The following is a 26,340-nucleotide window of genomic DNA, read 5'->3' as shown; positions in this document are numbered from 1 at the left end:
TCTAGTCCAGTGCCCTGATCAAGCAGGAGATCCTATACCATTTTAGACAAGTGACTGTCCAGTCTCTTCTTGAAAACCTCCAGTGATGAAGCACCCATAACTTCTGGAGGCAAGTTGTTCCACCAGCTAATTGTCCTCGCTGTTAAGAAATTGCTCCTCAATTCCAGGTTGCTTCCCTCTTTGATTAGTTTCAATCCATTGTTTTTTGTTCTACCTTCTGGTGCTCCAGAAAATAAATGGACCACCTTCTCTTTATGGCAGCCTCTCAAACACTGGAATGCTGCTATCATGTCTCCAGTCCCATTCCCCCCACTCCTTTTAATTCAGAATGTATTAACTGGGCTGGTACATCCGATTTCTTCTTGAATCACCACCCAGAAGGCTACAGGTTAATCCATAAATTCCCACATTGCACTGCATTTAGTGCCCCACAGCCCCAGGGGGCAAAAAAAAATAATAATCCCAACCCTTTGTGATGCACAATGTTTACTCTGGTCCCTTGGAGACAGAAGAAAGAGGAAAAGCCCAGAGTTTATTGAAAGATACAGATTAGGAGAACAACAAAGGCAGTCTCCATCTTCGGAATTTCCCATAGGATACAAGGCGTCACCGGCAAGGACTGTTATTGTAACTCTTGATGTGGGCGAATTCCCACTTCACAGTCCCTCCCCGCCAGAGGTCACTCGTCCGGACAAATCCCTCCAACAGCTGGGCAAAAACCCTTGCCTTTGGTCACCACAGCAACGCAGCCGCGCCGAGCGGTTCCCGTTGCCTCTGGATTGGTGCTGCGAGTCAGGAGGGGAAACCCAGCGCTCGCCCCGCTCCCTTCCCTTCCTCTCCCTCTCCCTCTCGCTCTCGCTCTCTTTCCCGAGCAGGTCGAGGGCGGCCGTGAGAACTCCGGCTTAAGCACAAGACTTCTTAACTCGTGTCTCCGCTCCCCCGCGCGCCTTTCGCCTGCCTCATTTTGGGCACCGCGCCGCCGCAGCTACCGCAGCAACATGGGCTCGACCCCGGACAGCCACGAGATGAACGGGCTGACCACGGCAATGGGGAACGGCAACGGCGACGCGACGCCTCCAGACGAGGTAAGAGACGCTCTCTCGCTCTCTGTCTCTCGGTGGGCAAGCCAAGAGAACAAAAACCGATTCAGCCGCGACCGGGCAGCGGCTTCTGGGCGGGAAGCTGGGCGAAGGTGCCCGCGGGCATGGGATTCGTCAGCCGGCGCCGCGGAGGCCTGTGTATCCGAAAGGCCTGGTTTCTCTGGCAGGCAAGTCTTCTCTTGGCGGACGTTTTTTGTGGGGCACTCCCGAAGGGCTGAGGGGCCGTTTTGCCCCGCTTCTTCCCTGCGCGGAGATTTCCCGTAAATTGCGTCTCGCTTTGGAATGCCTCCAAAGGCGAAGTTGGATCTGTAGACAACGAGGGCGGCTTTCCGGCTTCTCGATTGGGAGAGATTGAACGCGGCGCGGGGTGGGGGGGAACTACTTGGCAAGAGGCTGCTTGTTTTCCTAGATGCCAGTGGGCAGAGTTGTGGAAAGAAAAGAAAAAAGGGATGGAAGACAGCAGAACTGGGAAGACTTTCCACCAATTCACAGGAAGAGACAAACAAGTGGCCAGGTGACATATGGCATTCAGGGAAGAAGAACCACGATTGGACTATAAGAAATTCACAGCCTTAGGCTAGGGACAGATGGACTTCGACACCAGTGGTCTCCAACCAGTGGGTCTGGAACCACTGGTGGTCTGCAAGAAAATTTTGGTGGTCCGCAGAGAAATGTCACCCTAAAGCACTCCCCAAAGCAATTAAACCAGGCTATGTGGGAACACAAGGCTGCGCCGCCCACATGGCCCGCAGAAACACAAGACTTGCATTGTGAACAACACGAGATAGTGAGGGGAGGGGGGAAAGGGCGGAGGGGGGAACTTGCACCATTTGCCCCATGGGCTTGGCCTGGCCACCGGGCTGCTTCTTTTTGCTTCTTTCTTCTTCTTTTGGCTGCATGCAAGGAAAACAGCAAAAGTCTTTCTTTCTCTCCCCCAAATTCTGCCAGAAATGAGTCTTTGGGGTCCTGCAAGGCATCCTGCTCCAAGAGGCTATGCTGGCACAACAAGTCTCACAAAGGCTCATTTCTGGCAGAGTTTGGGGGAGAGAAAGAAAGACTTCTGCTGCTTCTGCTGTTTTCCTTGCTTGAAGCCAGAAGTCTCTCTCTCTCCCTCTTTCTGTCCCCCCTGAGAACAGAGCTGGAGACGGTATCCTGCAATCCCAAATAAAGAATGATTGATCGGTAGGAAAATGGGGTGGGGAATTTTCCTGCAGTCTTTTTTTGGGCGTGGCGGGATTTTCCCAGGGTCTCTGCTGCTTCTACATTTTCTGCAGAGCTCTGGGTTAACCAAAGGGCCAGTCTTGTGACTACTGCAGCTCTGGAATATGGGACCGACTTTCCCGCCAACCTCACTATCAGTCAAAATTCATATTAGTGGTTCGCAGGATTTAAAATTATGAGTTTGGTAGTCCCTGAGGTCCAAAAGGTTGGCGACTGTAGGTTCTAGACTGTACCAGCTGGACTCTGATTGGCCTCAAGTGATTTTCCAGGAATTTCTTAAAACTTGGTTCTGTCAGGGGGTTGGGGATCTCATGAAAATAGGGAGCCGGTGAGATGGCTATAATGCATGTAAGACTTTAAATGGGCTCTCCCATGGTTTTGTTTATTTTTGTTTTTATTGGTTTTCAGGCTTTGCTTTTAATTGTTTTGTTTGTATGAATCACATGTGTGAAATAGGTAGCTATCTATATTTGACAAATAAGTAAATAAATAAATGATAAGCCTCCATCAATCCATTCTGCAATTTGAGAAAAAATGATTACACTTCAACAGAATTTCATTCTGAGATGTATAAGTGTAGTCTACCCCAATTGCTTTTTAACATGTGGCGAACTTAGTTCTTCATTTACTTTATTTTGGAAGAAAATAATTTTATATATACCTTGACTGACTTCAGGCAAAGGATTTTTTTGTAACACATGAATGTGTTATGCAAGAAAGGGCTACAGTCACTCGTGCTTCTGTGTTTTTTGATTTTAACAAAATCATCCCGAATTAAGGGATTACAGGATCCAAGAAAAAAAAAAAGAGTATATCTGCCTTCTGTGAAACTGTTTTAGAACTCCTTCAGCAGTTTTATAGAAATCACATGGTTGAAATGAACTGGGTATCCTTTATTCTGGGGCTTACCATGGCTCCTTCCTGTCATCTGTTTTCAAAGCCAGGACTGGAAATGTGTGGGGGAAAGAAGAGCATTAAATGTCATGTCTATAAATATTGCCTTAGCTAGTCAGTCTCTGGGATCATTACCAACTTTCTATCACTACTTATCACATCAGTACAGCAAAAGGAAATTAGGGAGACAAAGATACAAACTTAGTGAAGTGAAATCCTTTAAACTTGCCACCAAGCTCTCAAAAACCAGATAGGATTTTCTCTCATTTGCTTTTCTGTTTGGAGACGGGAAGGAATTCCGTCCAAACTTCAGTAGGAAAGGTCTCTGGGAAGAAGATGTGTGCTCCGCAGTGTAATTCTTTCAGAAACATCAAGAATGTATACGGGTTGGTGAATTAATGTACTCACACGTGGCAATGTCTCTAGGAATGTACAGAATGCAAAACAGTTTCTACAAGGAAACTGGCAACAGGTTCCCTCTAGACATTTTGAGATAATTCTCACAATCCCTTCTATATGGTTATGGTCTTTGGGAATAATAAATTGTAGCAGGGCCTTTTCTGGATTCTAAATCATTACTGTCCCTACATTAAAAGGATGGCCTTCAGAAAGCCGTTTTTCCAGATAGACTTTTCTTTTTTTCAGAAATAACACGAATCCCTTATTAAGGGGAGATCAGAAATTCTTTGCTATTAAATTCTTATTGCTTCGTAGACATTGTACTTTAGGAGGAAAGCCATGTGTGAGGGAAACAGTGTGGTAAAAAGTTGGGACAAGTCTAGTGTAGTATCTGTTCCCATTAATTTATTTTAATAAAATGCATTGGTTGGAAAAAGTGCTACCAGATTTCTTTTGACTTTTTTGCTTTTAAATTAGGAAGAAAATTACTGACTGATGACAACTTCCAATTCTCAACTGGTTCTCTCTTGATCAGTGTAGAGGGATCTGCCATGTTATCCACAACCCCCCATTTTCACACATTGTGCTGTCCAGGCAGTTTAGAGTTAAAGGGATTTGGGATAATTACTTAGGAATTGTGAGCTGTCTCTTTAAGGGAATGCATCATGGTAAATGTAGTTAAAGGTATCCTGGGAAATGTAGTCCATGTCACGTGACCACATCTGTAATCCTGATTGATCACTAAATTGACCCTTGTTGGGTTGGGGGAGGCTCCCTCATTCTTGCCTGAAACCACCGTACCATGCAGCTTCTTCAATCATCATGGGGTTGAGACCTTTTTATCTTTCTACACTACAAGACAGATATGCAAAGGATTGGACACTACAAAGAACTTCATCACAAATGTGAGTTATGAGGATACCTGATGAACCAATAAAAAAGACTTTGTTATGGATATTTTGTGGAGTTACTCTGTCTGCTTTATACCATCCAGAGAATAATAAGCAGAACACACATACATTAAAAAATTTAAAAGGCCAAATCACATAATATTAGTATAATTGCCTGAAATCTAATGTGATGTTCATTGAGAATGCCAAAATATCATGATATCTTGGAGTGAGAATGCTGAAATCTTGTGAGATTTGATGACTTTACACAAGTTTTAGGCTTTGATTTCTATGATTCCTATGCTATTTTCTTTGTTCATTAAGAAATTTGTTTATTTCAGTTCAGATCCATGCCTCAAAGTCACACATTAAGTAATTTCCTTTTTTAAATTGGTGTAATCGGGAAGCACAGATAGTTCTCGACTTACAACAGTAATGGAGCCTGGAATTGCTGTTTTAAGCCCTGATGACCCAATTGAATGACTGGGGGACAGTTGTTAAGCAAATACTCTTTCCCTAATCTAATTGGAATTGTCTGGAACAAATATAAAATTCTTGGTAAAATATTCATTTTAATTGTTGATATTCTCCCTATTAGTGATAATTGTAAGTTTTCCCATTTTGCCAAGTCTGTCACAGTCTGTTGCTTGAGTTTATTATAATTATTCTCCTTAAGTGCGCCACATCTTGCTGTCAAATGTATTCCCAGGTATTTAACCTTATTTGTGACCTGGATTTCCAAGACTTCCGCCAATTCTTCCCTCTGTTTTACTACCTTATTCTTCATCAGTATCTTTGTTTTATCTTTATTTATTTTTAAACCAGCTACCACTCCATATTCCTCTATCTTTTCTATCAACCTAGTCACTGTTGCCAGTGGGTCTTCTAACCAGGTCATCTGCAAATGCTTGTAATTTGTATTCTTCCTTCTTAATTTTCATTCCTTTTATTTCTTTCGCTTCTCTTATATCTCTAGTTAGCACTTCTAATGTTAACACAAACAACAGAGGTGACACTATATACGAGAGGCTTTATTATTAAATTGGGAGAAGATTAAAAGGCAACACTATTTGAAAATTCCAGTCTGGCTTTCAACTATAGAAGCGTTTTCATACTGGAGCAACGAGGTATAAGGATGAATTGGTTTTCATATGCTCAGATACATTCTAGATATGATAAAGATCTCAAAACAGAAGATTTTTATGTTAAATTGACTGCCTTAGATAAAATTTTGACAAGTACTGATGAAAAGGTGATTAAGAAATTATACGGATATTTATGACATGTTTGTTTGTTCATGTACTGCTTTTTAAATCTGTCTGCTTCTTAGTTGAATGATTTTGAGTCTCATGAAATATGCCAGCCAGAAGTGAAATTAGAAAATGCACGTGTCATAGCATTAATCCTATGAATCATATTCTTGTTTACTTTCTCAACTTACCCAGCTGTTATTTCATGTTCAGGCATATTGTAATAATTGACAAGCCACTACAGAATTCTACAGAATTTTTCTGATATCTCCCAAGATAGTTTAATTATTGGGACAGATTTCTCCTAATATCTTAAACAACATTTTTGAATTACCATTCCAACAAGGTAGTTTCTCTTTAAAACTGAATTGCTTATAAGTTGCATCATTTCTTTACCTTGAGAGTTCTTTAGAACAAATGGCAAATGGCAAAGATAGAAAAAGGAAAAAGGTTTGCTTATCTGGTTTAATGTTAGTTAAAGTAGTTAACTAACTACTTTATTAAATTAACTGTATCGGCATTCTTTAATAAGAAAATAGCTTGCACCTAAGTATATATTTTTGTTTTTGAAGAGAGTCCAGCTGTATTGCCAATTAATTAAACAATATATGTAAGTAAGCCAAGGACACCTTGTCTAACAAGGGCTCTCACTGAGTTTAAAGACCAAATTTGTCTATTTGTCTGTAATTCTCATACTACATGCATTCTCAGTGTCTACGGGATTGGTCTATTTTGCAGCTTTCTATTTTATTTCATGAAGTTGGAAATGCCAAACTTGGAACTGGGGATTACCAGCCTTCTGGAAAAAGGAGGACATGTCTGGCAGGCTTAGTCTTAAAATCAAATATTGTCCAGCTGTTGGAGTAGGTTTTCTTCAGGAAAGTTAACAAGCTCTGAATTTTTGCTTCCTACCAGGTCTGGTAGATTCTTATGATTGAAAAATCAGCCTTTCTAATATTGAAAAATGTAATTTCATATACATGTAGGGTTAAGTACATTTTTTTCAGCTTTTCACTGTAATTTGATACCATGAAAGTTAAATAGATAGTTTGTCCTCCTTTTGTTCCCCATTTATTCTCCTTTCCAATTGTCAGTGTTTCCCTTTGCCTGTTCAGACATCTGATAATCCTATCTAATAATCCTATCCTTCGTTGAAATAAGTTTAACAGCTGGAAACAGTCTCAGTGAGGTGAATTCTTCATGGAATATATATTGTCATATAATTGTGGAACTGTCCTATTTCAGGATAAGATGACAGTCCAGGCATAAAAATTGTGCCGTGGGGGAAAAAAAATCATACAACAGTGATGCTTCATCTGTGATGGAATGAATAATCCATTTTGTGAATGCTACTTTCAGCTTCCTTTTTGTGATGAAGGAATTGTGCAGAAAAATTGCAGAATTGGCACTTTGTAGTTGAAGAGCTTGGATGTCCTCATGTCTTATAAGTATATTCTGCAGAAAGGAAAACATTAAAAGGCATTTTTTGCAGAGTAGAATTTGATTAAACATTTTAATGGCTTTTTATGTAAATTAAAATGTCTGCATAGTATTTAGGTATGGTGTTGATAGTGTAACTCCTACACAGCCCTTTTTTGCTATCAGCATGTTAAAATATCTAAATGAAAAGTAGATATAAACGGACTTAAATCCCAAGAAGCAGTTCATTGTGGTTATTAAACAATTGAGAATTCTCATTTAAATTACATTAGTGTACTTAAAGGTGTTTTCACTTAATTTGCCTAATGTATTCCTTTGAGATAAGAACAAAGAAGGAAACAAAGAAGGAAATAAAATATATACACGCCTAAATTCTATAAGATTGCTGACAATGGGTGCTTTGTCTTCTGAAACAAGCCAAAGACCCCACTGAAAATAAACATAAAAGTCATTTCACAGATTGTGCTAAGTCAGAATCAATGGAGCCAAAAGAGGTGATCCTTTGGGAGGAAGGTTGGTGATGTTAGGTTGAGTCTTGCAGGGATTTAAAGCTTCAATTTCATCCATTAAAAACCTATTTTCAGATCCTCAATACGGCAGACAAACCTACTAGACTAGAGTCTTCAAGGCAATGTTACATAGTACTATAGTAGGATGAATCCAAAGAAAGTGTTTGGTGGAATATATGAATCTTCTTTCAATGCCATTGCTTTGAGTTAAAGTTTCTCTCATAAAAGACAAATATTTCATTTTATAGTTCTTATTCAGTGACACCCAGTCATTTTCATCTTAACCTACAAAGTTACTATTCATATAGGCTAGACTTGAGTTGTTCCACAAACCTGTAGTCTAGGGAAAAAAGCATGAAAGGATGCTTTTAATATTAAAAGGTCAATATTTACATTAGCAATAGGCTAAATGATGAAATATCCCACTGTGGTTTAACACTTAAGCTCCACCTAAACTAAAATATTAAATAAACAAACCCTTTTCTCACTGTTGCTCTTTTCTACACCTAATGGATTTTCTGACAAAAATATTGAAAAAATATTTAGAAGGAATTTTTTTCTGAAATGCTGCAAAGTTGTGGAAGTTGTGGAAGAATATTCCCCTGAAGCAATATCCTGTGCAATTCTAAATATGTGTCTTAAATAGGGAAACAATTTTATATGTAAGCTGTAAATGTTATCTTGATTGCAAAAGCAGTCTTGTGAATACATACATATTTCTGGTGCATAATTCCAATAATTGAATTAAAATTTGAATGTTAAAATGCTAATTTTCTGAGTTCAACATGATTATAATTCTCACTTCATTAAAATTATCTTTGATGGAAACAAGCCTGATATGAAGAACGGTTGCAGGAACTGGGCTTGGCTAGTCTAGTAAAGAGAAGGACCAGGGGGTACATGATAGCAGTCTTCCAATATTTGAGGGGCTGCCACAGAGAGGAAGGGGTCAAGCTATTTTCTAAAGCTCCTGTAGGCCAGACAAGGAATAATGCATGGAAATTGAGAGATTTAACCTGGAAATAAGGAGAAACTTTCTGACAGTGAGAACAATTAACCAATGGAACAGCTTGCCCTCGGGAGTTGTGGGAGCACCATCACTTGAGACTTTCAAGGAGAGATTGGACTGCCATTTGTCAGAAATGGTGTAGGGTCTCACGCTTGGACAGCGGGGTTGGACTAGATGACCTACAAGGTACCTTCCAACTCTGATTATCTGTTTTCTGTTATCAATTAGAACCACGTCCTCTTACAACAGACTTTATCTTAATGACACTTGTTAAATTTTAGGAGTAAAATATGGCAAATGTGGTAAATAACAATAGGCATATTTTGAAGAGCAATAAAATGGTTAAATACAAAGCTACTGTTTCAAAAATGTTGCTAGTGAATATGCTGTAAGAGCTCCCAAAGTGAAACTGAATTTAAGAGAATGATACTGATAGAATAACACATTTGGAAGGGACCTGGGAGGTCTTTGAGTCCAAGCCCTTGCTCATTTTAGGATTCAACTGGAAATGTTAACAGAGAATGCCAAATTATAGTGCAGAAAAATGAATTGGAGGAAAAGGGAGAATCCAGTCATGATATAGCCTCAACTCATTGAAAAGATCTCTACATTTTTTTCTTGCTGCCTCATCAGGGGTATAAAAAGCCAAGCTGTGCAAAGATTTGGATTCAAAACGCTAAATGTGATATAGAATGTATATGGGACACACACATCTTCTTTGGAAACTTGATTTTCTATGCTAGCAAGATTGTCATGCACAACTGCCAGTAAATCCTGGAAAAATATATGTTGCATTTAAAGTGTGACAGAAATCACATTTTTCTCTTCAAATCCAGTTCTCTGCAAAGTCTTATTCAATACAGAATAATATAATTTTAAGGGACCTTGGAGGTCCTCTAGTGCAACCTATTTCTGATATCTTAATAATTAAAAGTACAAATAACAAACCAAGAGAATGTCCTGAATAATTTTCCTATATTGGAGACTTGTTAGAGCTTTGAAAAGTTTGGTGAGAAAGGACAAATAAAAAAATAAAAATTAATCAAATTCTAGGGCATTTGTGGGGACTAAAAATCAAGATCATTAAAAGTAAAAAGAAGGAATATAAACTTGGCTTATTTGACCAAGGTTAAAATAGATATGTTCTTATTTCTGGTAACTATTAATGGACTTTTGTTGTCATCAGGACTGAAATAACGAGGCCTCATGAATTTGTTTATATATAAGAGATGGGTTATGGAAAGAAAATGTAATTTGTTTTACTTTTTAAAAAGGTGATAAATTATTAAAATTGTTTATACTTACTGTGATGCAGGAGAAATTTATTGCTGTATATATTTCTTTTTTTACTATATTTTTCTTTTTTCTTCTAAGGTTGCTTTTTCAAAAGGCAACTAGACTTTCTTTGTTTTACTTGAAGACATTTCACTTCTCACCCAAGAAGCTTCTTCAATTCATGAACTCAAGAAGCGTCTTGGATGAGAAGCAAGATGTCTTCAAAGAAAACAAAGAAAATCCAGTTACCTTAATGACCACATCAGGGAGAGCCAGGATTGTGGTCATTAAATAAAGCAACCTTGTGGGTGCCTTGCTTAATGACCCCCAATGACTTATGGCTATATTTCTGGGCTCAATTGTGGCTGCAAGTCAAGGACTATCTGTATCTGCCACCATTTGTTCTGTAGGACAATTGCACATGCTGGTAACACCTTACTTACTCTTGCATGTTTTAGTGCTATTTGGTGCCAGTATGCTTTGCTCTTGGATTAATCCTTTATTTTCATAGGTCTTATCAGTTATAAATAGAAAACAGCAGAAACTCCTGACAAAAGGATATTACAACATGCCTGTTTCCTCTATTTGACTGTGTGGGAAAAGAACAGAGTTAATATGGGGATTTTTTCCCAGTCATTTATATTGCTGCTGCACTTGCTGACATTTCAATTATTTTAGTACTTTTTATACCATTTAACTCTGAAGCAGATTTACTACATAAACATGTAGGGCAATTGATAGCTTACATGGAAAATAAATATGAAAGTGTCAAATGGGGTCATTTCAGCAGTTAACCATTCTCAAAACACTACCATGAAAACATTAGCTGGACATCCAGTATTTTTTTCTTTTCAAATGGGACCTGCTACTATTTAAATATTTGATTTGATGATCTTGTAAAACTTTTTTTATCTTAGTAAATGATTAATTTAGTAAAGTGAATTTGTAGAAATTCTACTGAAATTGATGTGAGGAAACTTGGAAACTTGTTTTGTCTCCATAGAAAGTGCTTTTTGGCTCAGCTTTTTGTGTGTTTAGTAGTATGCTATTGTTAAGGGCTTGATGTTTACTGGCTAAGCCATGATCTAAGTTGTTTGAGTGAATGATCAGAAATATATTCAGATTTTTTTTTTAAAGTGTTTAGAAAAGAAATATATTTCTCCCCAGTAACAAAAGAGTTAAAACTTTTATAAAATAGAAAAAAAGAAAAACGTGCAAAAGCATGGGCACTTAAACTCTTTCCTGTCATTTCCCAAACATAGGTCATGTTAAGACTCAGTTATATTCCTGGTGTGAATGCTATTTGTTTTTTCTCCTCTCTTCTTCCATTTTAATATATTTTTAATTAAAATAATGTCAGTCTGAGCTCCATTCAAAATCCAAGAAAGAAACACTTCAACTCCATAGATTAGAGTAAAGGAACTTTTACTGAATTTTAAAGTGGTAGCTACAGGTAGAATTCTGAATCTAAAAAATTAGGCGCGCAGATCACATATACAAAGGGGTGAAACTGATCCCACCCCCCCAAAGTCCAAGATCTTCCTCCAATAAAAAGTTCTGAATGTGATCGTGTGGGCATCTGCAGGTGGTGATGAGGCTTCTGTCCGTTGACCTTGACATATTTTGATAAAATTTAGCAGTTGCACAGTAGAAAGACAGTTGAGCAAGGAAACAGAAACTTAAGAACAAGAATTTTATACTCCCACTCCTCCTTCTCATTTACAGCACAGGAATGTAACACCTCCAGCTTTCTTCCCTTCCAATTCTCCCCCCGTTACTATTGACAGCCGAAAGATGCAGAGCAGTGAGAAAGATGCATAGCAGTAGAAGAGATGTAGAAGAGATCTTGAAGGCTGACATAATGGTCCTCCACCTTTCTGGTTCCAGAGACCAGGGAGGAGGGGATGGCTGTATGCCTGTAATCTAGCTCCTGCGCATGCACAAATGAACTTTCACACGCTCACCCACTACTTGCGTGGCCAGTTCCCAACAGGCTACAGACTGGTATGGTCCATGAACTGGTATATTGAATCAGTATATTTCAGATATTACAATACCATTGCAATGGCCAATGCTATATCTCCTTAATCTGAACTGTTCCATTTTTGTCTTCAACAACTAAGTAAAGTTGTTACAATTTCAAACAAACATGTAACTAATTTGAACAACTTATTAATTTTCCTACTCCTATCATCTTTATAATGTTATCTGAATCCTTGCTGATAAAGGCCTTTGAAATGTTTTCTTTTTCAGGGCGGAAGGCGGTGGCTACGGGCAAATAAACAAATTAACATGAACCATTATGCCAATAAGAAGAGTGCAGCCGAAAGCATGTTGGATATTGCTTTGCTCATGGCCAACGCATCCCAACTGAAAGCTGTGATGGAGCAAGGACCCTCTTTCGGATTTTATATGCCTCTGATTGTTCTCATCAGCATCTCACTTACACTTCAGATTGCAGTTGGTGTGCTCCTAATATTCCTTGGTATGTATGGGAACCTAAATCATTGCTTATTTTGTGCCACAGCATAACTATTTATGGTGCTGTTACCATTTTAATAGCGAAATACATTTTTAAAAGTGTTTTATAGCCAACTCCCCTTTGATAGCCTCAGGGTATTTTTTTAAAAAACTATTTTTATTAATCTTTTTAAGGTGTTACTTTCCATGTGGTTGTAACTGCTGAGGTTATTTATTTATTTATTTAGTGTATGGCATACAGTGTCAGGGTAAATACAGTGTAAGTACAGTTAGTAAGTGCAGTGGTTACCAAGTACAAATCCAACAAGCATGCTACAATATTATAAGATCTTGTCTCATGGGCCATTCAGCCTGTGGCTCCCCATGAAGCTCATCCAGGTCTTCAGCAATTTGCTAAAGGCTGGTAGGATCTTGATCACACTAATCTCTAGGATATGGCAATCCTTTTCAAAAGAATAACACATTTGAGAGTTGTAGTGTACTGCTTGTTTCTAGTATATAGGAGGAGGAATGAGTAGATTCTTACATAAAGAAGTATTGTATGTATAGTTTCCATAATGATGTAATTCTGTGAAATCATTTGGTGTGAGTAATCACCCAATAGTAATAAACAAATACATAAAGGCCTTGTCTCAAAGATTTTTTTTTAGCACCATGAACAATGAGTTTGATAATCTTTCATTTTCAGGAAAATACTACAACATTTCTCATGGGAGAGAAAAGATCTCCCAATATTTTCTCAGATTTCTTGTAGAATTTCTTATCCCCATTTTCAGAGTTTAGTATGCATGACAGATATTTGTACATTTTCACATATGATGTAATTATTAATTAAAAATGATACTAGTCCTTCCTGCTATAAGAGGGAGAGCCAGAAACAGTAACCATCATTTCAGAGACTTAAAAGGCTCATGACAGATAGAGGGACTACATCAAGAATTTTTCTTTCACATCAGTTTTATTGGTTTGAACAGCAATAACACTTAGACTTATATACTGCTCCATAGTACTTTACAGCACTTTCTGAGCAGTTTACAATGTCAGCATATTGCCCCTAACAATTTGGAGTCTCATTTTACCAACCTCAGAAGGATGGAGGCTGAGTCAACCTCAAGCCCCTGGCCATGGGCAGAGTTAGCCTGCAATACTTTATTCTAGCCAGTGCACCTCCAAGACTTGAATGGAAGAGAATTATTCCTTGCCAGTCCAACACAGGTGAGATGCTGTTTTAGAGTTATTACTAAGGAATATTCACAGCTTCTCTTGATTCATACCTCAACACAGCTCTTTTTACCCTCCAGTATTAGAGATAATTGGTCTTGGAGCTTTCTGTGCCATGTGGGAAGAGAACCTGCAAACAGGTTCTCTATTCAAGGGTAAACATTTTTCTGAGTTTGGTCGTATCCCCTAGGTGGTCACTCTGGGACTGGAATTGTAATAGAACCATCAGGTCTATGGGATTGCAGGCTAAAACATAACCTGTTTTTTCAGGGATCACAGATTATCATTCATTTGCTCTGGGAAATTATACATTGGATAGAAGATTATAGATATTTACTTTTGTGTCCAAGAAGTAACTTTTAGCTTAGAAACCTCAGAATAACATTTTTAACTGAAAGTATAAACTGAATTATATGTGTCTTCTACTAGAAGATTGTAACAAGTATTTTAAGTACACTGTCATTTTCTACACACATACATAGTTGTCTTTGCGGATATGTATTAAATAGCATTGTATTAGGAAATGGAACTTAGTCATCCAGTGTTGGAAGCAGACAGTAATAAAGATATAGTTTATATGCTAACAGCTCATAGTGATATAACTCAAGAATGTGTGCAAAATATCTTGCTGAATCTGTCTAAAGGCCTTTCAGATTCAGTAAACTTCTCCCATATGAGCTCACGAGATATTAATGGGGGACCACAAGAAGAGCATAAAGGTCCTCTCCAACTCATATTTTGCAGGGTTGGTATAAACCATATGTCTTATATTGAAGGAAAATTGAAGGAAATATAAGTTTCATTATCCCATACATATTTTCATAAATACGTATTTCTTCTTTCACTGACTTTTTTTGACCTTGAGTCCCATCAGGATCAAACTCCAGGCGGTGGGCAGAGTTAGCCTGCAGTACTGCACTTATACTGCAATACTGTGCCACCAGGCTAGATGGTGAAACTGCTGTTAGAATAAAAAAAAAAGATCAGGAACACTTTAAAAGTCAATGTTATATTGGCCAGTTGCCTAGTAAATATATATGATATATTTCTAATTGTTATAGAAAATAGTCTTAACTTGTTACATATGTATGATGAAAAAACATCATATTTCAGTTGTTTTAGGAGTCTTTAGAAGGAATAATTGAAATCTCATGATTTGCATGGTTTCTGATTCTCAGTATATCTAGTACCTCATCTCAGTTGTCCTTTCTTCAACCCTTTAAGCATTGCCTTTTCAGCATAAATGAGCTTGTATTATTCTGGCTTGGAGTAACCTCAGTGTTTCTTTGAAAGAATTATTCTTTCAACTTCATTTTTTTTGCCAACCTCTTTATTTAAATATTTCACTTTCAGAATTAAATGTGACTGTTTTAAACTTTATAGATAACTTCATAGATCAAATAGCACTGTGATTAGTTTCCAGTTGGTTGAACGATACTCACATTTTATCTAAAATCTTATGCACCAATTCAGTTTGAATTTGTAGTTGCCTTCCTATCGATCATTTCTATTTCCATTTGCTCTATGTAAGATGTAAAGTATTTTAAAAGATTACCATTCTGAAGATAATTAAGACTAGCCGTCCTTTGCCTGCCTTATAGATTTCATTCTCTGTTACAAAATTATCTTCATACTTTTGAACATCATATCCACATTTTTTGAGGTCTAATAATGTCACAGAAGGTGTGACTTGCTTGGTGCATCATTTACAAAAATTGTATGTGGAAATATTATCCTCTGGAGGTTTCTAGCTTATTAGTTCCGGTGTCTTCTTTGATGTTAACAGCATTGAATGCCCTCATTGTCACGAATATAATTCCACCTAGATATGAATGCATCCCCCATTAGAATGTTCTTTGTGCCACATATCCACTCTTAGACATCAAAAGAGAATTTTGGGAGTACATGGGTGTTTTAATACTTACAAGAAAGATTCTTTATCTACATTAATGTATTCTGTGAAACATGAATTTTGAACCCTCTATAAAAATCCAGAAAAGAAGGGATTGTGTAGGGATGAAACATTGTGCCCAAACAGGCTCTCAGTGGTTACAGATTCCAGGTTACAGGTTGCAGGTTGAGCATAGGAGATTGATATAATGGACAGCGATAGGAACAAAATATGAATAATGTTTCTTGCATTGATTGCTCTGCATTATCATGTGGAGAGAGCTCCAATATACAGCGATAGCTTTTTCTTTTGCTTTTTTTTCTTGGTTACTTTGTTTAGAAGGCACTGGCTTGTCAATAGTCTTGTAAATTGTAGGGTAAAAGGGGGAGAAAGGAAGCTGTCAGCTTAACTACTAGAATGATTTTTCCCCTGCCTTCCACAGTTTCTTCCTTTGATCATGGTTCCAAATCCATGTTTGTGCAGTTAGTTTATATGTCCCACCCCCACCCCCTATTTTCTTCTGCCTTTTAGGTTGTGAGGGCTGGGAACAGTATATATCTCTCAGCTTATCTATTTTACAGGCTGAGAGAAAGCAGGAGGAAGACAGGAACTGTCTTTGCTGTCTTCATGAGATCAAATGAACTTTAGCCCACTTGAAAATGTCACTTCTTTCGCAGATTAATGTTTAAAGACAGACACAGAACAGCAAAAATGAAAGATTTGCCATTTGAACCGAGAATGTGTGGAAACTTCCCTCCTGGATGCACTATAAATCAGGAGCCTTATTTTGGGGGGTGGGGGGTGGGTAGGGGTTGTCAGAAACATTTAGGATGCCAGCTGTGCCACTGATATCAAAGACCTGCCCTTCTTTTATGTGCATTGTGACAGATGTAAAAATAAGGGCTAGGATGTAATCATTAACTTGAATTTTTAAAATTCCCCCTAGGTGCCCAAACTTGCATTTTAAAAAAAAGTCCACCTCTCCATTGCTATGGTGAAATACATATCAGCTCTAAAACTGGATGAGTCTCTTGATTTCAAAGCCTCTTACTGCAACTGGTTGATGTTCCTTCCCAAAGAACTCAGCCTGAGAAAATACCTGAATGTGTTAATCTAACTGCAGTGCTAGCTCCTGGAAAAGGCATTGTGTAAGAGTGGTGATTCTCTTATGCTTATGCTTCTGAATTTCATAAAGCTCACTTCCACTTTTTAGTTTCTGTGGTTTCATATAGGAAGAAAGTGTCATAACTAGGATCCACAGGGCAAGGTATGAACAGAATTCATCCTTTCCCCGAAAGTGTCGCTGTTTGTGATGGTTATTACATAAAATGCACTTTTAACCCTCAGGGATTGCTGGGAAGTCTGTTGCTTAATGGAACAAAGAAAAGAAATTCCCAGCTTGATCTAGAATGAGATTACTTATGGGGATTCCAATCTGTATTGCCTGCAAATGTTATTCTTAAAATCAAATACATTTTAATAAGTAACCGAATTAAAATGTGGAATATTCATTGAATAGAGGCATAAATTCTAAACATATTATTATTATGGCAATAATATTAGCAACAAAGGGTGGCATATTATAACAGCATAGCAAAGTTGTGGGGAATAACAATACTCTTCAGAAGGAGGGAAATGGAAGCATTGTCTTATGAAGTGGCTCTGAAAGTTTGCATAGACCTGGGATTTGGCATTCACATCTGAAGTGGGAAGGTTGCTTAGGGAAGGGGGGGGGGACTCATCATAACTGTTGGCACCTTCTTAAGAAGTTGAAGCATTTTCTGGTTTTGCTACATGACAGCACAGTCCTTGGAAAATAAAGGAATTGATGATAGTAGAGCCTGGCAGATTGCTTCCTTGACTATTCACAAAAAAGTTCATTTCTGACACCAGAAAATAAGTGGAGGGAGCTTTGGTCCTTTAAAACAAATCAATTTATTTCAGAGTTGTCAGCAGTATATGGCCAAAGAATTCAAGATGTTGGCCTTGACGGTGTGATTGATTTGTTCTTTAAATGTATTGCATGCAGACATCCTGCCCTCTTTTCTTTATCCTTCTTTGAATAAGTCTGAGTAGGAAGGAGTGAAAAGAAGGTGTTGGATTAGAGAGCTGCCAAAGGGTTTTCCACTCCTGGACAGGAAAATAATGATAGACTGAATAAGTATATAATACTGTTGTAATACATGTATTAAAATATGTTTTTCAGTTGTATAAAGATATTGTTCTGATAGATAAATGCAGTTCACTTAATGGCATTCCTTATGACTACTGAATTCAGTGTTTGTTGTATCAATCAGCAGGTTGATTGAAATATAATGATTACCATGTGACAATAGTATACCATAGTATAACATATACCAAGTGTATAACTATGACTGTGGAAGTCCACTTTTTCTCTTTTAGGTTAAAAAGGATCCTCATACTCATTGGTGCACATCTTTCTAATTACACCAAAATTTCTTTGGCATGCAATTTTGAAATGTTACTTCCTCTCGCTGACCTTCATTTCCAAAAGTAATTGTTCATTAGTGAGAATATAATCTCTTTCACTGTTCTTTCTTCCTAGTTAAATATGACCTTAATAATCCTGCAAAACACGCCAAATTGGACATTCTCAATAACCTTGCCACTGGACTGGTGTTTATTATAGTCGTTGTCAATGTATTTATCACTGCTTTTGGAGTTCAGAAGCCGTCTCTCCCAGAAAAGAAGGCATAGAAAGGTAAGCTCCAGAATAGAGTATCATAAAAATCTGGGGGAAAAAAGTCTGTTTCTTCTTGTAGAGCAGGGGCCGGATCTGGCCTGTAGTGTACTTAGATCTGGCCTGTGGGGCTGCCCTGGAAACAGTGAAGGACCAGCCTGCAATGCTTCTGCCAGCAAACATGGAACTCAGGAGGGCCAGGCGCTGCCTCCCTGAGCTCAGTTTTTGCTGGTAGAGAGATGAGGGAGGCCATCATGGCTGAAAACGGAGACTTGACAAGTGATGTTGAGCTGGCCATATCCCTGGCCACGCCCCCCCCGGAGGTCAAACACAGCCCTGAGGCGGCACTCAATAAAATTGAGTTTGACACCCCTATTGTAGAGAAACATTTTTATAAGTCTACACCATTTCTATGTATTACAGAGTACAAGGTGTTATAGATGGGTTCAGGAGTAATACTATTCTTTATTTCATATCTGTGCCCAAGCCACAGTAGAGATTGCATTACTCTCCTTTGAAACTCCTCCTCATGAAAATCAGAATATTTTCCTTTTCATGTTCCACAAACTCTTTTTTCCATTTTTAATTAATTACAGTTAATTTAATTGCATATGGTAAAACCATGGAACAACAACTGTTAGTCAGCATTTCATAAAATACTTCTTTTGGTTTATATTTAGCCAACTATTAAGATACACAGAAAAGACTTTTTATGTTCCATATGAACATAAAAAAAGGAAACAGGGCCTTCTTGCTTATGGCAGAGTGATTATAGAAGCTACTCCACCAGGACACTGAGGTGTTGCTTAACATTGATGTTATTTCAGAAGATCTCCAGGGTTCCTTCCAATTCAATTATTCTGTCTCTGCTTTTTAATCTTGATTTTAAATGAGTTTTGATGGATAAGTATGTAGGTTGATAACATTAACAAATAAGCTGGAATCAACTTGGTTAATTTCCCTAGACCTCAACTAACTTAAACCATTGCTTGTTCAATGGTACAAATAACAACAAATCTCAGTTAGTTGAAAATGAATGCAAAGTTTTTTATTTCCATTAGACTGATGTATAAAAAGATGAGAAGGACGTTTATGAACCCAAAGCTTTCTAGCATCATACTGAAAATACAGTCAGATTAAAAAATCATTTGGAAGAAATAGTTTAGGCCACCAAGTGCTGCATTGCTCATGAGTTAGAAAAAGGGTTGGAATATGAAAAATAATCAGCACCAAACTGTCTTATGGACAAGATCCAAACTTAATTGCTTAAAGTCGTGCATTTCTATCAAACAGTGATTCTGAGAATTAAGTATGTACAAGGCAACTATGGGACAGCACTACCTCTTCTCTTGTTGTAGATTTATTTTATATCACCTTCTCTATAGAAATTGGTCTGAATATTCTGTGATGAAATGGGGAAAAGGAATTAAAGGGGCTACTTTCAATAAAAATAACCAAGCTGCAACGTCGACCCTTTTAACTCGTTTTTCATTTTTTCCTCCCAGAGACCAACATTCTTTAAAATTCTGAAGACAGTTTCTGTACTTTGTGCCAGTTTCGCGTGGATGAAGAAACTCAACAAGCATGTCTTTCTTCGAATTGGATTATTTACCAGAAAGGCCATTTTATATAAATTCTTATTCTTATAAAAATAATGGGCTGCCATTTGGAGGAAAACTGAATTTAATTTGTAGCATAAGGAGTCGCAACCAAAGATGCTTGCACTGAACTTTTCACATAAACCTAATAGTATTGCTTTGGGAAAAAAATCAGTGTATATCCCAGAGACTTTCTTATGACTATTGAAGTGCAGTCCCTGTGCCTTCACAGAAATGCTGAACCAAGAAAGAGAGCATCTATATATAGACTCATGGACTTCGCATAGGTAGGGAAAGACCCATGTACATTTCAGCATTAAACAATAATTTTGCCTACAAGACTTTCAAATCCCAATGAATTGTATAGATAAAAAACCCAAATTGTTCATTATTTATATACTTTCATGTGAATAATTATATCTGATAGGGTGCTATGGATAAGAAGAAAATGAATTCAATCAATGCAGAAAGTGATGGTAATGTTAGGACAAACAAACATTTATTTTACAAAGACCACTTCCCTTTAAGTAATGGCCACTGATAGTCATTCCAAGTGTTCCAAAGAGGTGGGTGTCCAACCTTTTTTTTCAAGTAGAAATATATATTGTACAATTTTGTATTATTTCATTGATGCTGTAGTCTGCTTAGAACAAATGTGATGTGTGAAGCCATGCCTTATGGCTTGTAAACCATGATTTATGTCTGAGAATATTTTACGAACCCAGCCAGTTACTCAATAAACTATGGTTCATTCAACCATAGTCTAGCATGATGTATTACCTTACTGTGTGAACACGTCACAGCTTTGTTTAAAGCCATTATAATATAGTTTTGTTTATTTTTTTGACTCTGAAATTGCTGTTTATTATAGCTTTTGATTAATTGTTTAAGAGATTTTATCTTTATATAATATTTGATCAGAACAATTTGCTTACCTGACTAAAACAGTGCAAAACTCTGAGCTGCATCCAAAATGTAATTTCACACAATTGCTAGGTGTGTGTGTGTGTGTGTGTGTGTGTGTGTGTGTGTGTATGTGTACGTGCTTGAGTTGCATCTACTTTACCATAAACTAAGAGATGATGTAAGGGAACAATCAAACACATGTGTTGTCATGTGTGACAGAATAGCAATTTTATCCTCAATTCTTTCCTTTTTCCATAAGATACACCATTTTGAGTGTCTTAAAACATCTTCCAACTTTCCAAGTTACTGGCAAACAGAATAAGTACAGGGGTAATAATGTCATTTCATCCTGACACTTGTGAAGAACAGCGATATAAAAAGTATATCTCTTATTCCTTTTGTGGTCCTGTCATTCTGAAAGAATCCTAAAATGTTGCTGCAGGTTTAAATGGGTGGCATTTAAATTCAATGAATAAATAAATTTCACACACATGGCCCATCCATGGTGAATATCTTCTGCTTTAGTAAGGATTACTTCTCACTGCAAAATCTTGATAGGTCTATCTTCTTTATATTAAAGATAGCTTGTCAACACTTGAATAGAGAAATGCCAAGATTTCCCCCATTTTTCCTGCTTCAGTGACAAAGACTCATTCTAGAATGCACCTCAGAGTGTATACCTCTTCATGGATCTTTCCAACACAATTCAAAAGTCTCTGTACATTCTTCTCTGGCTTGCACTGATAATTTTAAAACTAAAGTAGAAATAGAAAGGTTTATCCTATGCACAAGATGAGAACCAAATTTTGATTATATCCATTTTTTCTCATTATCATTCTCTCATTAGCTTTTTTTAAAGTCAAACTATATAAGAAATAATAATTTTTAAAAAGTATCTTTAATGTAACTTAGTCAGTAAATTAAAATTTTACAGAATATTATATATTATATATACTATATTTTTTTTCTTCACTATATTAAAAATATAGTGAATATTTTTCCCAATTTATCATTTGTGAGCACAAACTGCACTCCGTTTTTAGTTACCTACAGATCTAATGTCACTAATATGTTTTATTTTTTTTTAATTTAATTCATTAAATATATACATTTTAAAATGTAGTATATCGCACATTATTTTAGACAGAGGATAGAAGCCATTTCCTTTACCATTTCAGATGCTGTATTTTTCTGTTAACAGGATTATAATCATAAGATTCTAAAGAGTAAGATACTTTTTCTAGCAAGAAAATAGAGAACAAAAAAGACAGAAATTTATTTGGATATCTGTTTTATTTTCAGTGAAAATAATTGGGTTTTATTATTAATAAGAAAGATTTTCTTTTGTTTGGATATGAAAATTGATCAAAAGGTTGCAGAATGTCAGTTTACAGCTACTGCCTTTATAAATTGCATGACTAAGGTTGCTTCTTCTGTATAAGAGTCAACTAATTCTGTACATTGTTACCAGGAAATGAATCCCACTGAATTAAGTACGGCTTGCTTCAGCAAGAGCAGATATTTTTTGTAGATTATATTTTTTAATAAATTATATTAAAATGCAGTATAATCAATGTCCTGCTGTTTTTCATAGTTAATGTGTGATAAAATCAAAATGTTAACTAAAAAGTACAATTGGTTTAGGCACTACAAGTGAGGAGTGTTCTAAAATAGAATATCAGTTCAGGTCACAGATTTTTGCAAAATATTTTTTTACGGCATACTGATTTGTTTGCTTGATGTCAGCAATAGAGTAAACTAGAAACAGCTGTGAGGGTGAGGGTTGTCAAAAAAATGAAGAAAGGTATCCATGACTATGCAATCCAAGCCCTGTCATTGAAACTGATAAATCGACGGTAAATTAGCTGGTCTCAATCTGGCATCCTGTGCATGGTTTGGATTACAGCACATCATAAATATCTTATAAAAATTGTACTAGAGACACAACTTGTCATGATTCTGATTTCCTATTCACAGTAGAATCCTGTACTTAGATTGTTATTGCATTACACTGTTTTCATTAATTTTCTTTTCATTGCTGGTCAATAAACAATTTTGATAAAAGTGCACAGCATTTTTTATTTAGGCACCACTGATTATGATTCATTTGAAGCCTTTAAAACCAAATCTGGTGTGCACAGTAAGGATAACATCAGTTGTATATCTTAGCTATATTAGCTTTAGTGGTAAACGTCTAGGCACAGGGATTTGAATGGTTTTAACTGGCTTCCTCCCCAAGGAAATTCTCTGTAACACAGGAGCACACACTTATTGGAAAGGCAACAGGCTTAAACAAAACAAATAAGTACCAGTAATCTACTGTCATTGAAAAAACTTTATATGCCTCTCTTAAATTTCTGCAGAGCCTTGGACAATCTAAACCAGTTGTATCATCACTTGGATAGTCAATCTCAGCCAACGTGGAGATGCAACGGACTTCTGCTTCTATGCTATATCTTTTAGATTTACTTTACATGTAACTCTTGATTTCACCATTCCTCAGAATCCTTTAAGGGTTGTTGTGAAGCAAGACTAGGGGAAGATTATAACATGTTGCAACCATGAGCGGTTGGATTACATGCTCGAGGGGAAGAGTCTGGCCCAAAGTTACCCAATGGCTTCATGGCTGAGGGTGAATTTGTATCTACCCTGTTTCTCCAACAATACGGCCTCCCCCAATAGGAAGTCCCAGCATGTTTTATAGGCATGAAATTAAATTAAGCCCCTCCCTCCAAATTAAGGCCTATATTAAAACATGTGAAATGGGGGGGGAATGGTGGGGGGGCTTGCCATTAGGAAGTACTTTTGGTGCACACCTGGATATGGTGCTGCCTGCGTTGACCCCAATATGAAGTGCCCCACCAATGCCGAGGTCAAGATCCAAGCCGTCGCCGCCTGCCCACCCAAAGATACAAGTCACCCCCGAAAAGATGGCTGAGCCATTTTTTCAAGGCTCAAAAAAATAAATAAGACCCAGCCTTATTATATGAGAAACATGGTAGATTTCTCTCTGGTTTTCAACCAACATACAGCACACTACCCCTGTTGTAGGAATTGACTTATTCAATAAACCCAAGTTTTAAAAGCCATGAAGCAACCCAATGTAGAAACATAACATAGTTCAAGAGAAACAAAGAGCCACCGAAGCTCTTTTAATTTTCTCTCTTAGAAATCATGATTTTAACTGGATCATTTGTGGGTGCTTCCAATCAAGATATTATCCCTACTCCAATCAGCAAATTTTGACAGTCATCCTCCATTTGCCAATTGGAGTTTTCCCACTATAGCACCATCTACTCATTAAGACAGGCCGCATCAAAATCAGTTTGCCTGGAACCACCATGAAGTCTTTTGTGCATTTAATACAGAGGCCCCATTCACCTAGGTAGACTTCACTCCCAGGTAAGATTGCAATAAAATTGAAATTTAAGGGTCTCTAAGCCTCTAGGCACAGTGAACCTCTTATTTTCTTGTACATCCTTTGGTGGTTGTTTTTTCCTCCCAAGCATTTTATTAACTCAGCTTTTTTCCAACTTGGGATTGTGTCCATGCCCTCCTCTTACCCTCTGCCCTTCTCACATGTTCAGGTTTTTTTCCAGTTTGAAGCAAAGTTTCCCATTCAGCAACTTTCATTTCCTTTTCCTTGGCCATTTCATGCCAGTAACACTCCCAGTTTGAATAGCAGGAAAGACTTGCCTCAAGGAGCACTCTTTACTCAAAATAAAGCATGCTCATTCTGCAAAGGGGTATATAACCTCTGTTCCATTTCCCACAAACAGATTTCACAGTTAAAAAACCATTATGACTTCTTAGAAACATGCATCATTCTGATCATTAGGAAGAAACACACATGGCTTTTCAGTTATGGACAAATTCAACCCCCCCACTCACCCCGCAGAGAATATATATAACTGGTGTGTGCCTTTCAGGATTGGGACTAACTGAAGCTTCAAGAACCAGGGAGTTTGACAAGGGTGCCTGCAAGAATGGCAGGGGTCAAGAAAGCCAGAAAGATGGTCACAAGCAGATGGAGGTTGAATCCCCATGTATGGTTGTAGGTGCCAGTTCTCCCTTTTCAACTCCCCCTCCCTCTCCCAGACCTTCCTGGAATAGGGGAAGTTATATTTCAAGTAAACTTTAGATGCAACAAGACTTAAGGGGTGGAAAAAAACATGAGTTGTGAGTGCAATCAACCAGCAGAGACCATGAAATCCTTGGAAAATCAATGTCAAGGAGCAGATCCTGAATGTGAGTTCTCCCATCTAAAGTGGATTTTTGCGAAGGAGTGGGGGCAGGGCCTTTTACTTTTTTTCTGTTGTTCCCATTGGAGTGATTTTTACAAGAGTAGCCAAAAGCCAAGTAAGAAGGGGTAAAAATATCCTGGTTGGAATTTGGGGGATCAAGTTAGGAGCCACTGGGGCTACATACAATAGAGACTTGATTAGATTTCATGAACAGTGATCCATACTGCATTAGATTTCATGAGCAGTGATCCATACTGCAGGATGTTGTTCTCTCTGTGTTGCAGAGACCTGATGTGTCAAGGAAGCTCATATGGATAAAGGAATCCAGTAGGGATCCACACACACACCCCACACACCCCGGTCATTCAGGATTTCGCAGGACAAAGCCATTGCTCTGACTTTTGTTTGAAAATGATTTAGAATCCATTCAGGATTTTTGTTCCTGGAGCAGCACATGAAAGGATAGACTGAATTCCATGCCATTGCTTTAAACCTATTATCGGGCTTTTACAACTAAATGTCAGATGACCAAATGTATTTAGGCAATTGTATTTCCTGATACACATTTAAGTTTTACTCCATGCTGACAGAAGTTTCAGTAAAGAACAAATCATGAATAATAAAATATTCTAAGCTTTTATTAGGCACCTTGGGACCTCCGCCCCGCTCATTATAATGCTTGCTCAGCTCTTTATAAGTGGGTGAATTAAAATGAGAACAGACTATTGCTTGACAACTTCTATCTTTATTAGCCCACAGTCTCAAGTACTGTTTTATAGTGTTAGTCTCTCATGAGCTAGTTTTAATTCCCTGAAGCACATGACCTACTATAATTTACTGGAAGAAAAAACCCTTTGTATGGGTAAAGGTATTTAAATTATTCTATTAGCTTGGAGGTAAATGCTCTCTAAAAAGAACTAGGCTGAGAAATCTGATTTTTGGACAGAAGTGGTTTTGCTTAAGAAAGAGCAATAATTAAAATCATACCCTTGAACAACTCACTCACAAATGTCTACTTTACTATTTCCATGCTCACATCTTAAGCAACATCTTGCATGGTTTATGTGGGGGGAAAATACTCTGTGCTGTTGGAAACCAATTAAATGCTATTTGTTATGGTCTCTGTGATTCACACATGAGTTGTGGGTTCAGGAAATGCTCTATTTTGAATCTTTGGAAGCATAATTAACCACCCCCATCATTCAGAGCTAAGAGATGGCTCTTGAGATTGAAAACCCTGCAAGATGCTTCTATATAGTGTATCTGCTGTACTTGCTAGTTGGGAGTTCCCTGTACTGTGTGAAAAATGTC

The 26,340-nt window shown here is 37.5% G+C and overlaps 1 protein-coding gene across 1 annotated transcript; it reads left to right on the top strand.

The window, feature by feature from the left end:
* Positions 1-730: 730 nt before the first annotated feature.
* Positions 731-22,849, top strand: NINJ1 (ninjurin 1). Its single transcript, XM_026724012.2, has 4 exons — positions 731-1,085; positions 12,241-12,472; positions 18,147-18,302; positions 19,787-22,849. Exons 1-3 carry the CDS (start codon positions 999-1,001, stop codon positions 18,296-18,298), a joined length of 471 nt encoding a protein of 156 aa, XP_026579797.1. The 5' UTR covers positions 731-998; the 3' UTR covers positions 18,299-18,302; positions 19,787-22,849.
* Positions 22,850-26,340: the final 3,491 nt, after the last annotated feature.

This window comes from Pseudonaja textilis, chromosome 2 (assembly GCF_049901715.1).
Source record: "Pseudonaja textilis isolate UNSWEBS1 chromosome 2, rPseTex1.2, whole genome shotgun sequence".
NCBI classification, from domain to species: domain Eukaryota; kingdom Metazoa; phylum Chordata; class Lepidosauria; order Squamata; family Elapidae; genus Pseudonaja; species Pseudonaja textilis.
This window is presented reverse-complemented; position numbering and strand designations above follow the sequence as displayed.

Bases quoted from the DNA above. Each gene is read 5' to 3' on its own strand.
- NINJ1 (XM_026724012.2), top strand. From the start codon at position 999: ATGGGCTCGACCCCGGACAGCCACGAGATGAACGGGCTGACCACGGCA. The intron at 1,086-12,240 runs GTAAGAGACGCT...TTTCTTTTTCAG, and splicing joins ACGCGACGCCTCCAGACGAG to GGCGGAAGGCGGTGGCTACG. The intron at 12,473-18,146 runs GTATGTATGGGA...CTTTCTTCCTAG, and splicing joins TGTGCTCCTAATATTCCTTG to TTAAATATGACCTTAATAAT.